Source organism: Schistocerca serialis, chromosome 4, assembly GCF_023864345.2.
Source record: "Schistocerca serialis cubense isolate TAMUIC-IGC-003099 chromosome 4, iqSchSeri2.2, whole genome shotgun sequence".
Classification (NCBI taxonomy): Eukaryota; Metazoa; Arthropoda; class Insecta; order Orthoptera; family Acrididae; genus Schistocerca; species Schistocerca serialis.
In genome coordinates, this window is record NC_064641.1 from 66,553,206 (window position 1) to 66,575,355 (window position 22,150).

The 22,150-nt window shown below is 38.5% G+C and overlaps 1 protein-coding gene across 1 annotated transcript in view; it reads right to left on the reverse strand.

The window, feature by feature from the left end:
- The window catches only part of LOC126473877 (lanC-like protein 2), a 145,539-nt gene that overhangs the window by 37,912 nt on the left and 85,477 nt on the right, over positions 1–22,150 (reverse strand). The window contains exon 5 of the mRNA XM_050101214.1: positions 9,073–9,213. Coding sequence (XP_049957171.1) covers positions 9,073–9,213 — 141 coding nt within the window. The remainder of the gene's footprint in view (positions 1–9,072; positions 9,214–22,150) is intronic.

A 22,150-nucleotide genomic window follows, 5' to 3' on the forward strand; every position in this document is an offset into this window, starting at 1 on the left:
CCTATTGGCATTAATTAAAGAGGATAACCTTTCTCCTTCCTGCTGTTGCCGTTCCATCTAGACCTAAATCCTACAGAACTGATCAGGAATTTTGCAAAGAATAAGATGTGTAGTTTTAATAAGTCGAGCATCTCACTCTCTAATCTGAAAAAAATAACAGCTGATTGCTTTTCTGCTAATGAACAAACACTGTGTGTCACCTAGCATGGTGCAAGCCTTTCAAAGTAATACTACTTTAGTGATTTCAGTATCAAATTTACTGCTTTTTTATTTAAGCATCTTTTCAATTGGTTTCATAGGGCTGAGTAGACTACCTTCCTCACTTTCCCATCAGGAAAAAATCTAAGGAACTGACTAGTACTCAAACCCATGACCTCGGTATCATCAGCCTAAAACACTACCCGTTATCCCACACAGTAAGTTTGTTGCTACTGCTGCACCATAAGCTATTACTGTTGTGATTTTACAAGACCAGAATGGCCACGTGTGACGCCGAAAAAAGTGTGATGACTATTGGAGGAGATACTTCGACAGATGAGGAGACTGAAAATATAATAAGATCTGTTGGCATACATTTGAACAAAGAATTGTGGCTGAAATAGCAGGTGACAAATTGACAGACAAAGCTGTAGAAAATTGTGACATCATCTAGAAAGATAGTTTTATGGATACAACCATCAAAGTGTCATAAAGAATGTAAGGAAAATACTCATATATTATCTGTCCTGTTTCTGTTCTTGTTCTAAATGGGTATTTCATTCAGTGGTGTGTACAGACATGTAGCATGTGAAAGTGCCCCATACAATAATACATATTCAGTAATTCTTCTATGCAGTAGGAGTTGTCAAGCAGATATGACTTCAGTTTGCATTTGAAGTTATTTAGTATCCATCAAATTCTTTAAGCATTGAATCTTTACATCACTGGGTAGATTTTTATGGCTGAAGAGCTCATTCCTTTCTGTGCCACACTAAGGCTGAATGACAGATAGTGTAAATCATTTCCACTTCTAGTGTCATATTTATGAATGGTAACATTGTTTTCAAGCTGTAACTGATAGTTGGCAACAAATTTCATAGGGGAATAAATGTACAGTAAAAGATTGACAGTATGCCAAACTATTCAAAGAGCCGTCTACAAGAGGTTCTAGAGCAGACCACACACCTCTGTCTAATTAACAAATTTTTTATTCAATGGCGAGTTACCATGAGACATTAGTGAATGTAAACAGGAAAAGTAAAGTTAAATTCTTGAGATTTTCATCTCTCAAATCTAATATTATCCTTAACACAGAAGTTGCAGAGCTTGGACATTTCAGAAAATCTGCAACATGTGACTTCCGGTTCAAGTTCATCAATATAAACAACTAAGAAATTACAATATTTGTTTCATTTATACACTTGTCCTCTTCAATTATTCCTAACAGAGTGGTGAGGACTAGCGCAGTACTGAATTGCACATACTGTGTTTTTGTCTAAATTCTGTGATAGTCTATTTGTAGAGAACCAGTCAGTAATTTTCAAGAAAATATTAATTACACTTGCAGGTGTTGATGCCCCATTAGTGTTGATTATAATGTTTTCATCATCAACACAAAGAACTATTTATGCTTCTTGGCTGTATACGATACACATTATACAGAATAAGAATGGATCCAAGTTGATACTAGTGATACATCTGTCGTTAGATTAGATTAGATTAGACCAAGTTTTTGTTCCGTAGACCTAAAAATGAGATGATTCTTGCAGGGTGGAACAAGTCAGAAAATATAACACGAAAAACATAAAACATTTTAATATAATACTCACTACCCTGATCATTTGTACGGAGATTGTCAGAATATGTGAATACATTATAGTAAACTGGAACTTCTAATATTTACAGAATTAATACACAGTCAGAAAGAAACTTCGTTATGCACTTTTAATAAATTTATCATACACAAAATATCTAATCTTGACTATTGTGACCAAGTGCTGTCAAAACTGAAAGCTAAGAGACATTTTTACTTAAGCTGGTCTAACGTTTCCTATTAAGACATTCATCAATAGAGTAGAAGGAGTTGCCTATTAAAATGTCTTTCAAACTCCGTTTGAATTGTGCTTTACCTGAAATCAAGTTTTTAATGGCTGCTGGCAATTTCTTGAAAATGTGTGTTCCTGAATGTTGAACCCCTTTTTGGACCAAGGTGAGTGATTTTACATTTTTATGTAGATTCCTCTTATTCCTAGTGCCGATTCTACATATTGAGCTATTGGTTGGAATTAGAGACATATTACTTGCAATAAATTTCATTAAGGAAGAAGCAGTGGTTAGAATATGAAGTTCTTTGCACCACAAATGAGTCTTATTACACACTTTTGCATACTAAAAACTTTTGCTTGGTTTGATGAGTTTCTCCAGCATATGATCCTATATGACAAAACAGAATGAAATGAGGCAAAGTGATTATTCCCACTCTAAAGATGCCTTTTCATTGTGTACACTCCCTGAGTTTCTTAATGCAACATTGCAGACTCTTTTAGCAAGTAAATGCCTGAGATCACAAAGAATCTGTTGCTCTGGAAGTTAATGAGAGCAAATGCTTAAATATGACATGTTGTAGGCTGGTTACAGAAAATATTCACACAATAAGGTGAGAGGCAATGCAAACTGTAGAAAAATAATTATGAGTTATGTAACACAAATCTATGAAAACCTAATGGGTATATGTTTTGATGTCATGAAAATTACTGAAAATAAACATAAAATTTCAAAATAGGAGTTATTGGTTAACATCACAGACATCTGTGACAAAACATATGAAATAACAATCAAAATAATCAATTTCTGACAATATAATGTAATTGGATAGATACAAAAAATATACTCACCAAGTGGCAGCAGGAGAACACACACACATAAATGGTTTAACTTATGCAAGCCTTCAGAGCCAGTGATTGCTTCTTCTGGAAGAAGGGGAGGAGGGGAAGGAAGGAAGAGGAGTGAAGGAAAAGACTGGAGAGTTTTAGGAAAAGGGGTACAGTTTGGAAAAGTTGTCCAGAACACCTGAGCGTAATCAAGCACCTTCCTCAAGCAATACTTGATGGAGCCTATTATATGTTCCCACCAGGCTCCCCACCAAACTGCCCATGTAGGTATGTACTTCCAGGTGATTCTGTGGGGGCACAGTAGTGCTGTAGTTCAGTGTTCAGAATTGTGTTTGAGAGTTCTGACTGTTCTGTGCTTGCTGAATGGAATGTAGCATTGTTTGAATTGTTAAACAGTGAGTTGTAGGCTTCTACAGCCTTCAATGTGTTGCATGGGCAACAGAAATCTATCTATCCATGAGTGACAACCTCAGTATGAATTGCATGTGCTGTGGTATGTGTGAGTAGGGCCATGTAGGACTTCTTGGTCCAGTTTAATTGGTACCTGTTACTATGAAAGGCCTTGTGGGTTGCACCCTGTCAAGTGGTAGTGGAGCCTCCATCTTTACATGTCGACAACTGTTTACTATCTTGCAAGGCAGGCAAGAGCCAAGAACTCTCCTAACAACTTGTTGCACTTGCAAAATCCAAAACTCTTAACATAGTTCTCCTAGTACAATCATTCACTGAGATGATGCAGTGTTACATGTGTTTGTTCGAGCAGACGATCCGTGAAGTCAAGATGTCTGCTCAAGTTGGACTATGCTGCTTAATACAGTGCAAAATATTTTGGGAGGTCTGCTGAATGTCTGCAACTTCCTGCCATGATATTTTGGTGTAGAGTCTTTTGGTCACCATCAGGTGAATACTGATGAATGCACTCTGAGCTCACATATTTAAGACTCCCCTGGAACATGTATGATATATTCAGTTGGTATTACACATGTGCTACTTGGGTCCACGTGCTTCTGCTGCAACTCTATGCTGCACCGTGCACCCTCCATAGCAAAAGCTCATCGCATCAATAGCAATCTGATTGTCTTCTTTCTTTGAATATCTTGGCACTTCTGGGCTCTGTCAAAGATGATTTATAGCTGTGCAAGGCAGATGTTTACAGGATTCTATGTGAATGCGGCAAAGCTTATATAGGGCAATCGACACACACTGTGCAGGACTGTATTGTAGAGTGTCAACAGCATACCAGCAGTTCACTATCACCGAACATTGTATTTACCAATGAAACAAAATGTGGGCCATTCAATGAAGTTTTGGAACTCTATCATCAATGTATCAGTGGAAATATGACTGTCTGAGTCCCTTATCAACTGATATGGTAGCTTCCACTTAAATTCTGTAAGGGACCAAGTCATAGAAAAATTTTGTGCTTTGCATAGGCAGCATCATTCTGTGACTTTATGGTGTGAAGACAACTGAACTGATATCGATGTGGTGAGCTTTCACCACAGATGGCGTGCAGTACACAGAATTTCAGCAGATGGGTGTATGCAACACCAACTAAATACATGTGCTGGTGCAGACTTAAATACTTGAGATCAGAGCATTTTCACCAGTATTCACCTGAAGATGGCCAGAAGACTCTGCACTGACATATCATGGCAGGAAGTTGCAGACATCTGGCACTTCTTCTGAAATGTTATGGAGCAATCCGTATGTCAGGGAAGTTTTAAATTTCACATCCAGCATAATGTTGCATGCCATTGACCCAGACCACACCATCATGCAGGAAAGGGTTGTATTGGGCAGCATTTTATGCTTTTGGACATTGTTCTCCCTTATGGAAGGCAGACAACTCAGCAGTGAATAGCTCCTCTTGAACTTTCCTGATCCAGTATGTACAGATATTTTGCAATTCCAGAGCAGTCAGACTGTCAGTATTTTTAATCTTGTTCTTCATGATATCAAAAAACCAAAATGCCTGGACAGTTATATGCAATATTCACCAGTATGAACTGAATTTTGCAGTGTCGAATAAGGGTTCAATTATGGTAATCAGAAAAACACTTGTTAAGGTTTGGCTTCTGCCATTGATTTAGATGAAGCTGGGTTGTCCGGTGGTCATGACTGTTTGCCTTCTAAAAGTCATGGTGGACCACACCAACAAATGTCAAGTGTTACTAGCAGATCTGCTTTTAGTCCCCATGTGAGCTGATATGTGAGATTTTGACTTCCAGGAGAGTGTCTCCATGACTGGGTATATTGTATGTCCATTTGTTTTGATAATTTTGTACCAACTAAAAGGCGACTGTCAAGTCACTCCATGAAGTAGCTTTGTCGGGCTCAAACCCTGTTTCTTGGCAAAAGTAAAGGAGGAGTCATGAGCTGACAAATGCGTCAAGCAGTTCCAATGCAGGTAATGTCCAAGATCTGTGTCAAAACCTTCACCTATGCAAAACTTCTCAGGTACATGGTTGGGATTATTGGTTTAACAACAATCCCAGTGTGTGAGAACAGACCAAGAGGGCCATACAACTGAGCTGCTGCTCGAAGAATGTTTCTCTTAGACACCAGTTTGTCAATCAGGTCTTCAGCCATCGTGTGGTAGTAAGGGGAGATAGTCATCTCAACAATTCCAAATGATTCACAAGACTTGTATTGTGGCCTTGATTCCAAGCATTTTGGCATGTAATATTGCCTTTAGGTCCTTCTAATTAGCCACCCATGGAAAGTGGAAGCCTTTTTTGCCAGATGAGTGCTGCCAGTTGATGATAAACAGTTACAGTTCATCAACGTCTCTCACAATAGCTACAAAATCATCCAGTAATGCAGAGTTGTCTATACATTCTGATACTCGTTGATATTTACCACTATTTAGTGCCACTAGTTTGCTTATGGCTGCTGACAAAATACATGGGCTTGGCGCAAGTCCAAATAGCAAACAGTTGAAGCGATACATTATCACATCATCCATGGTGATGGAGGCATTGTCAGTTTGTTCAATGCAATTCAGCCTAGAGAGGTCCCTGTTCTCTTCAAGATGGCAACTGTAAGGAGGCTTTGTCCACATCACACACCAATCCCACCAGAATTTTGTAGAATTATATTAATGTTGTGAGGATGTCCGACAGTTACTTTGGCCCTGTTTCGAGGACGAAATCAAAAGATGAAGAGTTGGTGGCATGTGATGATGCATCATGCACAATATAGTATTTGATACTTCCACTGCTGTGTTTCTTCAATTGCCGGTGTAACAGGTACAATATATTTCCATCTTTATAGTCCTCAGGTACAACTTCTACCTGAGTCTTCATTAATATAATCCGACATATTCCCATGGTAAATAAGCTTCAGTTTTTCATTTCCTTGTAACTTGTTTTGAAGGAGCACATAAAGACTTTATTGTGATTAAAATGGAAGGATAATGGTTATAAAATTCCATGGAAATTGTCATAGTACTTATAAGGTTATGTTAAAAAAGTGCTAAGTGTCACAAAATTGACCAGTTTTATGGTATATTGAAAACTTGATAATGAACACACTAGAAGTAGAGAATGAAGGAGTACGTACAGGAGGCTGGAAGGTCAACTGAATCAGATTTGCTGATGACATATTAGTGCTTGGAGGACAAAACAATGTCTCTTCAAAGAGCACTATCCACACTTGAAGGAGGACTGCTTGACTGCCGAATGAAAATCAACACGAATTTATTCTGTTTGGCCCATTGATATAAATCCTTGCCTACTGGCAGCTAATGTCTTTAATTCCTTTGTGTCTCAATGCAAAGAAAACTATGGTTATGAGAGAAAATGACAAGGAAGATACAAAAGTGAAAACAAAAGATGGTCAAAACTGAACAGGTTGCACAGTGCAGATATTTGGGGAGCACTCTAATTGGTAAAGGGAAGAGTTGAAAATGAAATAAGATCAAGAACTGCAATGGTAAAGCAAGTTTTCTGGGAAAAGAAATGCTTATTATCCAGAGAATATAGGTTTGAGTTAAGGAGAAAGTTTGTTTTTTGTACACTGGTGAAAACTGGACATTGAAGATGAGAGAAAAAGACAAAATTGAAACATTTGAGATTTTGGTTTGGAGGGGAATAGAATAAAATAAAATGGGTGGATAAAGTGAAGAACAGTGAAGTAATGAAAAGGGTAAAGGAACAAAGAATTCTTCTAAATCTGATTAAGAAAACGGAAGTAAACTCTACGGCCTTGTCAGATAAATGCACTTTCTCAACATAAGTTTCCATAAATGCACAACATTTGTAGGCCCCCTCGAACCACTTTTTTGAATCTGTGCAACCAGCACAGAGCAGCTGCTTGCTGTTCCTGCATGTCTGCGAAACACTGTCTGTACAGAGGTTCCTTCATAACTCCAAACAGGAGGTAATTGGAGGGGCCAAGTCAAGAGAACACACCTGGAACCCCATGTCGGCGATGGCAGCCAGGTTGTTCAGTTCATATAGGGACATGCACTGTTGTGTTGCAAGAGCATTCCTTTTGCCCATTGGTCTCCAGCTCATGGTAGTTGAGATAAATCTCATCGCTAGTCATGGCTTTGGATATGAAATCTTCTGTATCCTGGGTGTGGCTCTGAAGGAGAGCACTGTACACGTCCTTGTGCTGTTGTGTTTGTGCTGTATTCAGTGATCAAGAACCCATTTGGTGGACACTTTCCCAAGATTAAGATGTTCATGCACTGTGTGGTACATGGTGCTTCTGACAAGTCTTGTAGCTGCCTCCAATTCTATGAATGTGATGCACCTATTCTTCTGAACACGCTTTTCCACTCTGAAATGTTGTCTGGTGTCACCACAATCACTTTCCTTCCAGAATTGGTTCCTTTCTCCATTGACATGCTGCCACATTTCCAGCCATCCAACCATTAGTTACACATGGTTTTTCATGACGGTGCACACTTTCTAAACACTGCTACCAATTGACTATGAATATCCACAGTGTTAACACCCTCCTTGCACAGAGAGCACATTGTCCAGCACTGTTCCTGATGATCACATTCCATGTTGTCCACTCATGTAATGACTGGAGTTGGGAAAATGGGCTGTACTGTGCAGGGATTACACTTCTAGTGATTTTCCTGCCACATACAGGGGTAGACCAAAATACTACAATACTTGCAACTGTAATGATCAGTTGGCACACCACAAATGATGGGAATAAGTAAAGTATAAATCAAGATGGACCATACCTCCTATGATGAACAATTTTTACAGATCATATTAACATTTATCATTAAAAATTTGACTCAATTTAATTTTTTTGTCACTTTCCCTAATCTACTTACTTACACTTCCAAGCTTCAGATTATTTAGCGGAATTCTTATGTTTTACTACTATTCAACTTCTGTTTTTCTCCATAAAATACTTAAAGTAATATTCAATCCCCTGGTGCAGTTGTCCACTGCAGAGGACAGCTGTTAATGACATTTCTTTGGCATTTTAAGCAGTCTTAAGGTTGCAAATGCACAGTCAATTCCAGTGGATATTCCCTAATAGTGCTGTGCCCTGCATGCATTTGCAGCCTCAGAACTGATTAAAAATACCAAAGAAATGACATTAAGAGCTGTCCATTGCAGTGGACAACTGCACCACAGAGATAAGGAATTAACATAACAGTTCAACCAATAGCTGAAGTTCTAAGTGCTTGATAGGCACATAGTACCCCCCCCCCCCCCCCCCCTCCCAAACATAAGCACAGGTACATACTGTTACCTTTATTCATGCTGAATACTATAATTAGGAAAACAAGAATTCCTATATAAATAATCTGAAACTTAATACAGTGTTAGCTAAGAACTACAAATATGTAGTATTAGATTTTAAAAAAAGGGCCATTAAAGTTAAATGGCAACCAGCAGCAACATTCGTGTGTTCAAAGACTATTGTTCCCACATTCTCTCAGGTCTCAACTCTGCCTTGAACACAGTCTAATATATCACAAACTGGTATGTTCTATTTCTTCTTAGCTCACGAGGGAATGGTTCTATTCTTAGTTTACAAAATATTTAACAAAAGGATAAATTCGTAACAGATATACTAATAAACAATTTTTGTTTATCTTTGAGTGTGTTTTACATGGGGTCTTGTGCTTATGCTATACTTTTGCAACTCAATCTGTGATTCAACTCTTTCATTTTTTTCATGTCTTATAAATACTTAATTCTATAAAGTTGTATTTGCAAACCTGCAGCAACAAGTACAGGATCCCACACAGACCATGGGCTCCACCAATGTAATATTTTCCATGCCATTTGTACATCAATGGAGCATTGTGATTTTCAAGACGTGCCAGACCATTTCCTGACTGCAAAATTGCATATATTACCTGAAACACGACCAACAACATGCAACAATTATTTTAGATTAGCACAGACACCTACAAAAAATACGATTTGCTCTCCACTACATTTGATGCATTTTTCCATGCTGATGCATATCATAACCATCACTAAATCTTGTAAGCAAGTTCATGTATCCTATTTAGTCATCTCTTGTTTGTAGATTTATCAGCATATGAAAACAAACAAATAGCAGTGAAGTTTTCACCTTAAGACTGTGAGAGATACATTTATTCCAAGGCACTGAAAATGCCTTGCAAAGAATAAAGACGAAATACATATGGCACAAAAATTGTGTTTTATTCAGTTGTGATTAGATGGACCCAAAGTAATAGTTATCAACATACTGTAATAATAAGCAAATCATGTTCCAGAAATTCAGAGACAGAGTAGAACCAGTGGTTAAATAAGAAAGTTTCAAGTTTACTTTAACTGTAATTAATGTCAGAATGCATTTTAAGTAAGAAAGCATTTGGTTTTATATCTGAAAATCTTTTTCTATATTTTAAATGTTTGTTAAAAATCTGTGGAATTCCCCCTAAAAATGATTGCGTTCATCATCAGTAGTGACTGTACACTGTCACCACTGATGAGCAACTTTTATTTAGAGTGATAATCCTAACAGCATATAGAATTCTACATCTACATCTACATCTACAGTCTTCAAACCACTGTGAGGTGCATGGCAGAGGATACATCCCATTGTACCAGTTATTAGGGTTACTTCCTTTTCCATTCACATATGGAGTGTGGGATTAATGATTGATTGAATGCCTCTGTCTGTGCACTAATTATTGAAATCTTAGTCTATGTGACTGATACACAGAGTGTTGTTGTATAAGTGTATTCAATTTTTCATTAGACCATTACTGGTGCATGCTATATTGTTGAAAATTGATACAACAAGACAATGGAAGTAAGAAAATGCAGTTGAAGCCTGACTGCAGATAAAGACAGTGCCCAGTCACTGTTAATGCAGAGGCTAGTTGCTGTTCATATTTTTAGTAAGAAGTAATATGAAAGGTTTATCTCAAGTGGAATGACACAGCAAAATAATGTGGATATTTTCCAATTTTTATGAATAAACTGTTAATTTCAGTCATTTACAGATCTCCCAATCAGGACTACAGAATGTTCCTATCTAGTTTTTACAACGCACTTAGCTCATTCCTTAAAACAGACCTGAATTTTAAGTAATCAGTCAAGGAAGACAATAAAACTGGATTCACTTCATTAATACAAACTAGTGGAAATATAGAAAATATAGATAATACATTTGTAGCCTTCTCTTCGTTAAGTGAGCACTCTATGAGAAAAGTCCATGGAAGAAAGGATAACACTTCATTGACTACAAGATAATTTATAGGTATGGCACAAAATTACAATGAGCAAGAACAAGGTAGAAAATCAACTACTGTCTTTACAAAGAAATCATCTTCACATTTACCTTAAATGATTTACAGGAGCAAACAGTAGAGGCAAAGAGAAGAAAAATGAAAATGATTATTTATCAGAATAATTAGAAATTTACTGTCAATAGTAAGCAATGCCTCTCCCCATGAACCATGGACCTTGCTCTTGATGGTGAGGCTTGCATGCCTCAGTGATACAGATAGCCATACCAGAGGGGTATCTGTTGAGAGGCCAGTCAAACATGTGGTTCCTGAAGAGGGGCAGCAGCCTTTTCAGTAGTTGCAAGGGCAACAGTCTGGATGATTGACTGATCTGGCCTTGTAACATAAACTACAACAACCTTGCTGCGCTGGTACTGCAAACGGTTGGAAGCAAGAGGAAACTACAGCCGTAATTTTTCCCGAGGACATGCAGCTTTACTGTATGGTTAAATGATGATGGCATCCTCTTGGGTAAAATAGTCCGGTTGTAACATAGTCCCACATTCGGATTTCCGGGTGGGAACTACTCAGGAGAACACTGTTATCAGGATAAAGAAAACTGGCGTTCTACGTATCGGAGTGTGGAACGTCAGATCCCTTAATCGGATAGGTAGTTTAGAAAATTTAAAAAGGAAAATGGATGCATTAAAGTTAGATATAGTGTGAATTAGTGAAGTTCGGTGGCAGGAGGAACAAGACTTGTGGTCAGGTGAACACAGGGTTACAAGTACAAAATCAAATAGGGGTAATGCAAGAGTAGGTTCAATAATGAATAAAAAAAATAGGAGCATGGGTAAGCTACTATGAACAGCATAGTGAACACATTATTGTAGCCAAGATAGACATGAAGCCCATGCCTACCACAGTAGCATAAGTTTATATGCCAACTAGCTCTGCAGTTGACAAAGAGATTGAAGAAATGTATGATGAGATAAAAGAAATTCTTCAGATAGTGAAGGGATGCGAAAACTTAATAGTTGTAGGGGACTGGTATTCGATAGTAGGAAAAGGAAGAGAAGGAAAAGTACTAAGTGAGTATGGAATGGGGGTAAGGAATGAAAGAGGAAGCTGCCTGGTAGAATTTTGCAAAGAGCATAACTTAATCATAGCTAACACTTGGTTTAAGAATCATGAAAGAAGGTTGTACATGAGGAAGAGGCCTGGAGGCACTGGAAAGTTTCAGCTAGATTATATAATGGTAAGACAGAGATTTAGGAACCAAGTTTTAAATTGTAAGACATTTCCAGGGGCAGATGTGGACTCTGACCACAATCTATTGGTTATGAACTGTAGATTAAAACTGAAGTAACTGCAAAAAGGTGGAAATTTAAGGAGATGGGACCTGGATAAACTGAAAGACCCAGAGTTTCAGAGATAGCATTAGGGAATGATCAACAAGAGCGGGGGAAAGAAATACAGTAGAAGAATGGGTAGCTTTGAGAGATGAAGTAGTGAAGGCAGCAGAAGATCAAGTAGGTATAAAGACAAGGGCTGGTAGAAATCCTTGGGTAACAGAAGAGAGATTGAATTTAACTGATGAAAGGAGACAATACAAAAATGCAGTAAATGAAGCAGGCAAAAAGGAATACAATCTTTTCAAAAATGAGATCGACAGGAAGAGCAAAATCACTAAGCAGGGATGGCTAAAGGACAAATGTAAGGATTTAGAGGCATATATCACTAGGGGTAAGATAGATATTGTTTACAGGAAAATTAAAGAGACCTTTGGAGAAAAGAGAATCACTTGTATGAATATCAAGAGCTCAGCTGGAAACCAAGTTCTAAGCAAAGAAGGGAAAGCACCACAAACCATCAGGTGGCTTGCAGAGTGTGCTGTAGATTTAGACGAAAGGTGGAAGGAGTATATAGAAGGTCTGTTCAAGGTGGCCTACTTGAGGGCAATATTATGGAAATTGAAGAGGACACAGATGAAGATGAAATGGGAGATACAATATTGAGTGAAGAATTTGACGAAGCACTGAGAGACCTAAGTCGAAACATGGCCCTGGGAGTAGACAATATTTCATTTGAACTACTGATGGCCTTGGGAGAGCCAGTCCTGACAAACCTCTGCTGAGCAAGATGTATGAGACAGGCGAAATACCCTCAGACTACAAGAAGAATATAATAATTCCAATCCCAAAGAAAGTAGGTGTTGAGAAGTGTGAAAATTACCATACTATCAGTTTAATAAGTCAAGGCTGTAAAATGCTAATATGAATTCTATACAGACAAATGGAAAAACTGGTAGAAGCTAACCTCGGGGAAGATCACTTTGGATTCTGTAGAAATGTTGGAACAAATGAGGCAATACTGAGCCTACGACTTATCTTAGAAGATACATTAAGGAAAGGCAAATCTACATTTCTAGCATTTGTATACTTAGAGAAAGCTTTCAACAATGCTGACTGGAATACTCTCTTCCAAATTCCGAAAGTGACAGGGGTCAAATACATTGAGTGAAAGACTATTTACAATTTGTAAAGAAACCAGATGGCAGTTACAAGAGTCGAGGGGCATGAAAGGGAAGCAGTGGATGGGAAGGGAGAGAGACAGGGTTTTAGCCTATCCCCGATGTTAGTCAATCTGTATACTGAGCAAGCAGTAAAGGAAACAAAACAAAAATTTGGAGTAGGAATTAAAACCCATGGAGAAGAAATAAAGACTTTGAGGTTTGCTGATGACACTGTAATTCTGTCAGAGACAGAAAAGGACCTGCAAGAGCAGTTGAATGGAATGGACAGTATCTTGAAAGGAGTTGAAAGGAGAATATATGATGAACATCAACAAATGCAAAATGAGGATAATGGAATGTAGTCGCATTAAATCAGGTGACACCGAGGGAATTAGATTAGGAAATCAGACACTTAAAGTAGTAAAGGAGTTTTGCTATTTGGGGAACAAAATAACTGATGATGGTCAAAGTAGAGAGGATACAAAATGTAGACTGGCAATGGTAAAGAAAGCATTTCTGAAGAAGAGGAATTCGTTGACATCAAGTGTAGATTTAAGTGTCAGGAAGTATTTTCTCAAAGTATTTGTATGGAGTGTAGCCATGTATAGAAGTGAAACATGGACAATAAGCAGTTTTGACAAGAGGAGAATAGAAGCCTTTAAAATGTGGTGCTACAGAAGAATGCTGAATGTGGGTAGATCACATAACTAATGAGGAGGTACTGAATCGAATTCGGGAGAATAGGAATTTGTGGCACAATTTGACTATAAGAAGGGATCTGTTGGTTGGAAATGTTCTGCTGAGGCATCAAGGGATCACAAATTTAGTATTGGAGGGCAGCGCTGAGGGTAAAAATCATAGAGGGAGACCAAGAGATGAATACACTAAGCAGATTCAGAAGGATGTAGGTTGCAGTAGTTACTTGGAGATGAAGGAGCTTGCACAGGATAGAGTAGCATGGAGAGCTGCATCACAGCAGTCTCTGGACTGAAAATAACAACAACAACAACTACTACTACTACTACTTCTAGTGTTTATATCTGATGTGCATGCCCAAAAAATGATGGAATAATAGTAAGCAAACAAAATCAATATTTCACTGATCCAACAAAACATGAAAAACTATCATAAATTGATTTTCCAAGACCTTTACTTCACTTTTAGGCAGAGGAAACTACCTGAGTAACTATTATTAAACAAATGAAGCACAAAAACTCACATTTATATGATAAAATATCAAGTACTCTTATGAAGAACTGCAAACAGCATATTAACCATTTATGTGGTTGTTAATATTGTAATGTATATTTCTTAAATCACAAAGAAGAAGATAACAGGTTTCAGTAATGCATGTCTGTCATCTTCTGCAACATTCTGTATGTATTTTGAAAGTTATTTTGTATTAATTTTCCTACAACTTCAACAATTTCTTCTGGAGCACCACAGTCTCCCTGTAACTTTCCTTGTTAAACTGAATGGGATCATATACCTCATCTGGAATTACTTTCAAAAGTTCATCATTTTTATTATTAATCATCCGTTGTTCAGATTCGTCTGTCCCAAAGCAACTCCAAACACTACAGCTCCTTTCTGCCACTTTTTCACATCTCCATGCTGACCCATCTTCCTGTGCCAACTCCATACAACCATTTGGCACCTAAATCTAGTTCACTGTCATGACTTCTGTCAATGGTGACAGGTCATATGACAGCCTGGTACTAGATCTACACCACTCAGCACTTGAAAGTGACTAGTGTATTCGTTTAAGTAGGTGAGTATCCAGAAACTTTGGCTCTATCAATGGCGAGAGTTAGTAAATTACAGTGGGCACAAAGTACAGTGGAGGGGGGGGGGGGGGGGGAAGGAGAGAGGGGGAGAGAGAGAGAGAGAGAGAGAGAGAGAGAGAGAGAGAGAGAGAGAGAGAGAGAGAGGGGGGGGCTGGTCATCAGTCCCAGCAAAAAGATTGGAAATGAAGTCTTAAGAAGAAGTAGAAGAACACACGTAACAGACATCCTTGAGAGAATTATATGTTAAAATGGCAACAGTTTTCTCACATAACAAGAGAAGAGAAAAGATAGAGGAATATGACAGTTCACTGAAAACCAAGGTTTACAATATCTGTGTCCTACCAGTAACAATTTAAGGTCCAGAAACAATGCATCTAACTGTGTCTACAGGCAGTGATTCTAGACGTAAACTTTTGCTTTCTGAATGTAATAAGAACAAGTCTAGTAGTATTGTGGACAGCAATAACAACGGAAATGTTATTGTGAACCTAAGTATGCTGTCAAGACATCTAAAGAGTACTGTGAAATGTAGGTACTGCAATTGTGAAGATAGTACTGATGTTTCTGAGGACATTTCAGCAAGGAAGTATGAGGATGGTGATATAAATGAAGGAATGACCCAAAGTATAAGTACGGAAGAAGTCGAACATGTGAGGAAGAAAACGAAAAATTGGAAGGGGAAAAGTCTGGGAGAACAGGGAACTGATATACTCTGGCATCTAATGCAGAAGATCTGGAAAGGAGAAAGAATGCCACATTTGTGGAGAAGCAGTATACTGGTTCCCATATATAAGGGGAAAGGAGACATTCAAAACTGTGGCAATTATAGGGAATAAAACTAATGTCCCACACAATGAAGATCTGGGAAAGGATAACTGAGAAGAGGTTGTGTCTAGAAACTGAAGTGTGTGAAGAACAGTTTGGATTTATGCCAGGAAGAGGAACAACCGATGCAATATTTGCACTAAGGCAACTGATGGAGAGGCACAGAGAAGTACAAGCCGAAATGCATATGACCTTTATCGATCTTGAGAAGGCATTTGACAGAGTGCCAGGGCAAGAGATATGGAGATGTCTGAGAAGTAAACTCCTGCCAGAAAAATATGTCAGGGTGGTAGAAGACATGTACGAAAGTGCAATGACAAAGTCAGGAGCAGTGCAGGTGCAGCAAAGGCATTTCCAGTGAGAGTATGACTACATCAGGGATCTGCTCTCAGCCCATATCTATTTGACCTTGTCATGGATGTACTAGTCAAAGATACGAAAAAAGAGGCACCTCGGAGCATGATGTTTTCCGATGATGTTGCAATCTGTGAACCCACCCAGGAGGAACTTCAAGACAAGCTGGAACAGCGGAGAAAAGCTCTAGAGAAAAGGGGAATGAGAATTAGCAGGGTGAATACAGAGTTCATGTGTACAAAGGATACCAAAGATCTGTACATTAACCTGAAAGGAGAACAACTGACACTGGTCAAGAAATTTAAATACCTAGGCTCTTACATGCAAAGTGATGGAGGACTGGAGGCCGAAATACAGCACAGGATAAATAGTGTATGGATGAACTGGAGGAAACTGAGTGGAGTACTGTGTGATAAGAAGGTTAGCTGCAGAATAAAAGGAAAGCTTTACAGGTCTGTGGTGAGGCCTACGATGCTGTATAGCGCAGAAACTTGGCCAATTACAAAAGCCCAACAGAAAAAGATGGAAGTGGCAGGAATGAGAATGTTAAGGTGGATGAGTGGGGTGACGTGAAAGAATAGACTAAAGAATGAGTACATCAGGGGAACAGTGAAAGTGGGGCCCACAGGAAAGAAGATCCAAGAAAGTAGGCTAAGGTGGTATGGACATGTGCAGAGAAGAGGGGAGTACTACCTGGGGAGAAGAGTCAAAGACCTAGCAATTGAAGCACCAAGGAGAAGAGGAAGACCAAAACTGAGATGGAAAGACAAGGTAGCAGGGGACCTACGGGAGAAAGGATGGCTCAGAGAAGAAGCACTGGATAGGCATTTATGGAAGAGAAGGATCCAACAAAGCAACGCCGACCCCACATGACGTGGGAAAAGGCTGAGAAGATGATGAGATCAGATCACTGTATCCAGTCAAACATCAGAACAGCATCTCAAAAATTTGGAAGCTCTTTTTCAAGTTTTAAGTGATGCTGGAGTCAAGTGTAATTTATAGAAATGTTCATTTTTCAATAAGAACCTTGAATATTTGGGACATGTTATTGAGCCCATGGTGCTTGTTCTTTGACTATGCATTTAAGACTGTATGGTGATTACTTCTCCTACAGATGTATGAGAACTCCAAGCTATTCTTGACAAACTAACATCTACATCAAATCATTCCAAAACACAACATACACTGCTTAGTTGCCCCATATCTCAGGCACTCTGATCCGCAAAAAGTAGAAGTACTTGCAGCTGACACTTTAATAAGGGCAGATTTATCTCAAAAGGTTAGGCACACAGAATGCCCCACAGCACTGTAAGGCTCTGAACAAGGCCCAAGTCAACTACAGTCAGCTGGAAAAGGAAGCTTTAGTCATAATTTATGGTGCAACAAATTTCTGTCAATGTCTGTACGGTAGTAAATTTTTTCTTCCGACTCATCATAAGCCGCTGACTGCTGTTTATCATCTGGAAAAAGATGTACCTGATGGCACAGCACGGACGCTGCTGTGTTGGTTGCTACTTCTTTCCAGTTATCAATATGAAATTCTTTATCGCAATACTGCACAGTGTGCCAACACAAACACATGATTTAGGTTACCTGTAAAAAATAATACATATTCTGATGCATCAGATGTTTCTTGTCTTCAAATGGATGATTATGATGCGCAAGCACTGCAACCTTTTCCAAATGATTCTCAGCAAGTCGCACAGGCTACTGAACGAGATCAACCATTGTGATTGCTCCAGTACTACGTTTGGTTGTGCTGGCCCCACAGTCCAAAATCAATCTCAAATGCAGTAGTTTGCAAATGGCATGCATAACGCAATAGTCTTTCTCTTTAAAATGGGGTAATTTTATAGCATTCTCTTAATGAACAAATGCAAGTCCTGATTCCTACATCTTTGCAACAATATGTGTTGAAACTATTACATAGAGAATATGGGGGAATCATTTGAACAAAGCGGCTAGTGCATGAGCATTGTGTGTGGATCCCGGCTGCATAAATAAATAGAAGATAAATAAATAGAAGATACGACCTGCCATGCCGTACATGCGCTGATAACCAGGCAACATTACGTCATGAATTTTTCAATTGGCTTCAAACGTATGGTCCTTGGGAAAGTATCCACATCAATTTTGCTGATCCTTTCTGGAACACAAGATGGCTCATTACCAATGATGCCTACAGCAAATATCCTTTTGTCATTCCAGTGCATTTGACTATTAACACTAGCACCATCAAAGCACTTGCTTCTGTCTTTTGCTTAAAAGTTTTGCTGCAAACAATTTCTTAGCTGGAATTTAAACAATTTTGCCAATAAAATGGAATTCCACATACTCAAATCTCACTGTTCTCTCCTCAATCAGAAGGTGAAGCTGAACATTTTGTCTGCACTATCAAGGCTCAGATGTTCAAACTCTGTGCTTTGCACTTGAAGGGAAATGCTTTGTTGTTGTGTCCAAGCACCTATCGCACTGTGCCTACTCATGAAGCGTTGCCAGTAGAACTCTTATATGGTCATCACTGCTGTATTCTGCTGCATCTCTTCTGCCCTCACCACTCTGTTTCTGATGATAACTTTGTAATGAAGTTCCAAAAGAAGGATGAGGTTCTCTAATGTGTTTATAGCAAGCCTCACAACAGGGAATCTGGCATCTTCATTCAGACATCTAGTTGTGCTCGCTGTAATTTCATGGCACATCTGGCACCAATTGATGGCACCAAAGCCAACTTCATGTCCATGATTACAGTGATCCTGCCACAGATTTTTGTTTTTCAGACAAGCTGCCTGCAACCAAGCCTACTGCCCCTCAGCTGCCCTTGATGGTGCCAGATGTCCAGGTCCAAGTGTCTTCTGATGTCTCTGTCATGGGTATATACCCCTGCCACCTCTACAGCCACTGCACCTGTCACCATTCGCAGTGATGGCAGTCACAGACGTCGAATCTTCACCAGCTGTACAGCCTTTGGCATCCTCGGTACTGCCAAAGCTGCATCCTCCTGTGCTGTTGGATGGATGTCCTACCTCAGCACAGGTACGCCACATGCTGATCACAGCTACCACCCTCCAGCATGCTGTGGGGCGAGAATTTTTTCCTTTGTTTACCATTCTCAAGCAGTTGGTACCACATATATATGCCAGCAGAAGGCACTAAAATCACATTACCTCACTGCACATGATTCTAACTGGCTGGCATGCCTTTTTAAGCAGCCACAATTCAGAGCTCACCCACAGATTGGGTGCATCTACAGACTTATAAAGATTAATATGGATAACTGTAGTATGGCCAATACATCAATGCAACATGGCCCTACTAGACATGACTAATATTCAGAGACTTCTGTAAGTGTGTAACCATTCTAGACTATTTGGTCTTATCAAAAACTTTACTATCGGTTGTATACAACTCAGCACCACAGAAGAACCTACAGCATTCAAAGTTATGTATAACTGATTTATTAAATACAGTTAGGGTAAACTTATTAATGTATTACCTTTTTGTAGGTGTCTGATTGTATTTTTCGCCCACATCAACTACCAATACAACAGTTTCTGTCCCATGTTTGCATTGAAATCCCCCATTACCATCTTGTAGTGGTATGTGCTGTCATTTATAATTTTCTTTAATTATTTATATAGGTCTTCTGGACACTCATCAGATTGTGAGTACTTTGGCACATCAACTTGAATAATTTCCATGGAATAACCTTGCTTGATTTTTAAAACAGGTCTTGTTTTCCCTGGTCTGTTCCTCAGCTGTGAAATATATGTCCTGATTTCAATGCTGACTAATTTTTTTCTAAACTGTACAGTTTATTGGAGACAGATAAAAACAGAGTCAAACCTCTGAGTGCAGTTCATGTTTTATGCTTGAGTAGTTCAATCAGTGTTTTTCCCATCATAAACAAGGGTCCAGATTTAAGAATCAATCCAACACACATTTTTGATCTACAGGACGGTTAAGAAAAGAAACTATTAAATGCTAAAACTCACATTAATTACAAATATTTCTTGAGGAATTTAATTTTTTTTTTCCGAAGTTGCTGTTAGAACTCAGTACTGACATTTGTATACTACAAAAATCTTATTTCTCATGTGCTATTCTAAATCAGATATGGATGGCAGCAACTTTTTCTTTCTTTTTCTTCCAGACAGTAATGTTTGCCAATGTAGAAGTGTGACCACTACATGTCAGCAACAATTTTATGAAACAGCCTGGGATTGCGAACTACAAACAAAAGTCTCCTACTTCAGAATGTTAAATAAAACTGTTATTGTATCAGTTTTATATTCTGAGCTATAATCCTCTGAATACTTATTATAAGCTACATGTGCAACTGGTCTACCTCATATACTAATGCTGATTTTATTCTGCAAGAGATACATAATGACTAATTCCACATGTAACTTTGGCTCAAATGGTCCCATGGAGCTTGAGTAATCAATACACACAAAAAAATAAAAAAATAAATAAATAAATAAATATTGCCAGGTAGTGAGTGCCTTGCATCAATACACCTGCAGGTTGAGATTTACATCTTCTCCAGGATGCAGAGAACTGCCCTGTAACACACAATGTCCCAGAGTCATTGTACGAGGCAGTTAATATGGCACGCACAAAAATTTTGGTATTAAATACCCCATAATATTAATGATGTTCTAGCTCTTAAAACTTGGTGTGTACATACAACTGAGCTCCATTTACTCACCATTTAGCAACCTTTAATATGAGTAAGTACATATGAGTCATGACCCCTGATTTTAAGGAATGAAAATTCCACAATACAATATGAAGAAAAGATAATTTTACTTATTACATACTGGATGCAGCACGATTTGTAGGCAGATCTTGAAGAATTCAAAAGCTAACCAGGAACACGATTTTTACCACTGCCTTTACAGGACAGATGGAAGCAGCACGTGTCCATATGTTAGATACAAGAGTAACTACAATTGCTGTGGCTCCATAACTCTTACATTGCTACTCACCATATGGAGGAGGCAGTAGAATACACACACAAATTCACACAAGCCAACTCACATAAACGTACTTTGACTTAAAGCTTTAATATTTTAGTAGTCTTTTTCACTGTGCCTCTCTGTGATTCAGTGCCTCCTCTGTATTACAAGTAGCAATTTATGATTTCCATAGTGTTGTTATCTCATCATGGAATTTTCACTGATAGCTGTAAGAGTTATGGATGATCACAATATAAATGGTATCATCAGAAACATTATGTGCTTCCCAAGTAACCTGAGTAAAGAATGAAAATATGAATTAACATTTAAACAATATGGACAAAGGTCTAAATTATGAAAGGAAATGAAAGTACGGCAACATTTAAGATTTTACAGGTGGAGGTAATGAGGATCTGAAAAAAGATCTAAAACAGCTAAAAAAGAAATCCAAGGAAAGTAATGTCAATTTTTAGATTTATGTTTAAAAGTATATACTAAGATGAACGAACACTGTGAGAGTATAAATTAGTTGATGACCTTACTTAAAGTTCAAATTAATTTTTTTATGAGGGCTATTTTTTTTTTCAACCTCCTATGGGGCATAACAGAAAGACAAATGTGAATCAAAAAAAGTTTTTATCACCAGGAGTCAAGCACAGTTACAGTTACTTCTCCACATAGTCACTGTGAAGATTAAAATATTTGTCCTATAAATAGACAAGCTTTTCAATACCGTATTCATAAAAGGTTGCTGTCAGCCTATGGAGACAGGTTTTCATGCTGTCTTGTAGTACCCTGTTGGTGCTGAAGCACTGTCCTCCCAAACCTCTCTTCAGCTGCTAAAAAGGAAGAAAGTCCTAGGTACTAGACCTGAGCTGCATGCCTGGTGACTGGACACTTCCCAGTGAAACTGCATAAGCAGCTGTTGGGCTACTGTAGCAGTATGTGGTTTCACATTGTCATGAATCAAAACAATTCCAGATGACTGCATTCCTCCTATGCTTTTGTTATGAATGGCTCTCCACAGGTGATGTAATATCTGGCAGTATGCATCTGCAGCTATGTTGTCTCTGACTTCATAAACTCCAAAGCAACACACCTTTCTCATACCAGAAAACAGTAGTCATGGCCTTCATGTAGTTGTAAGTTTG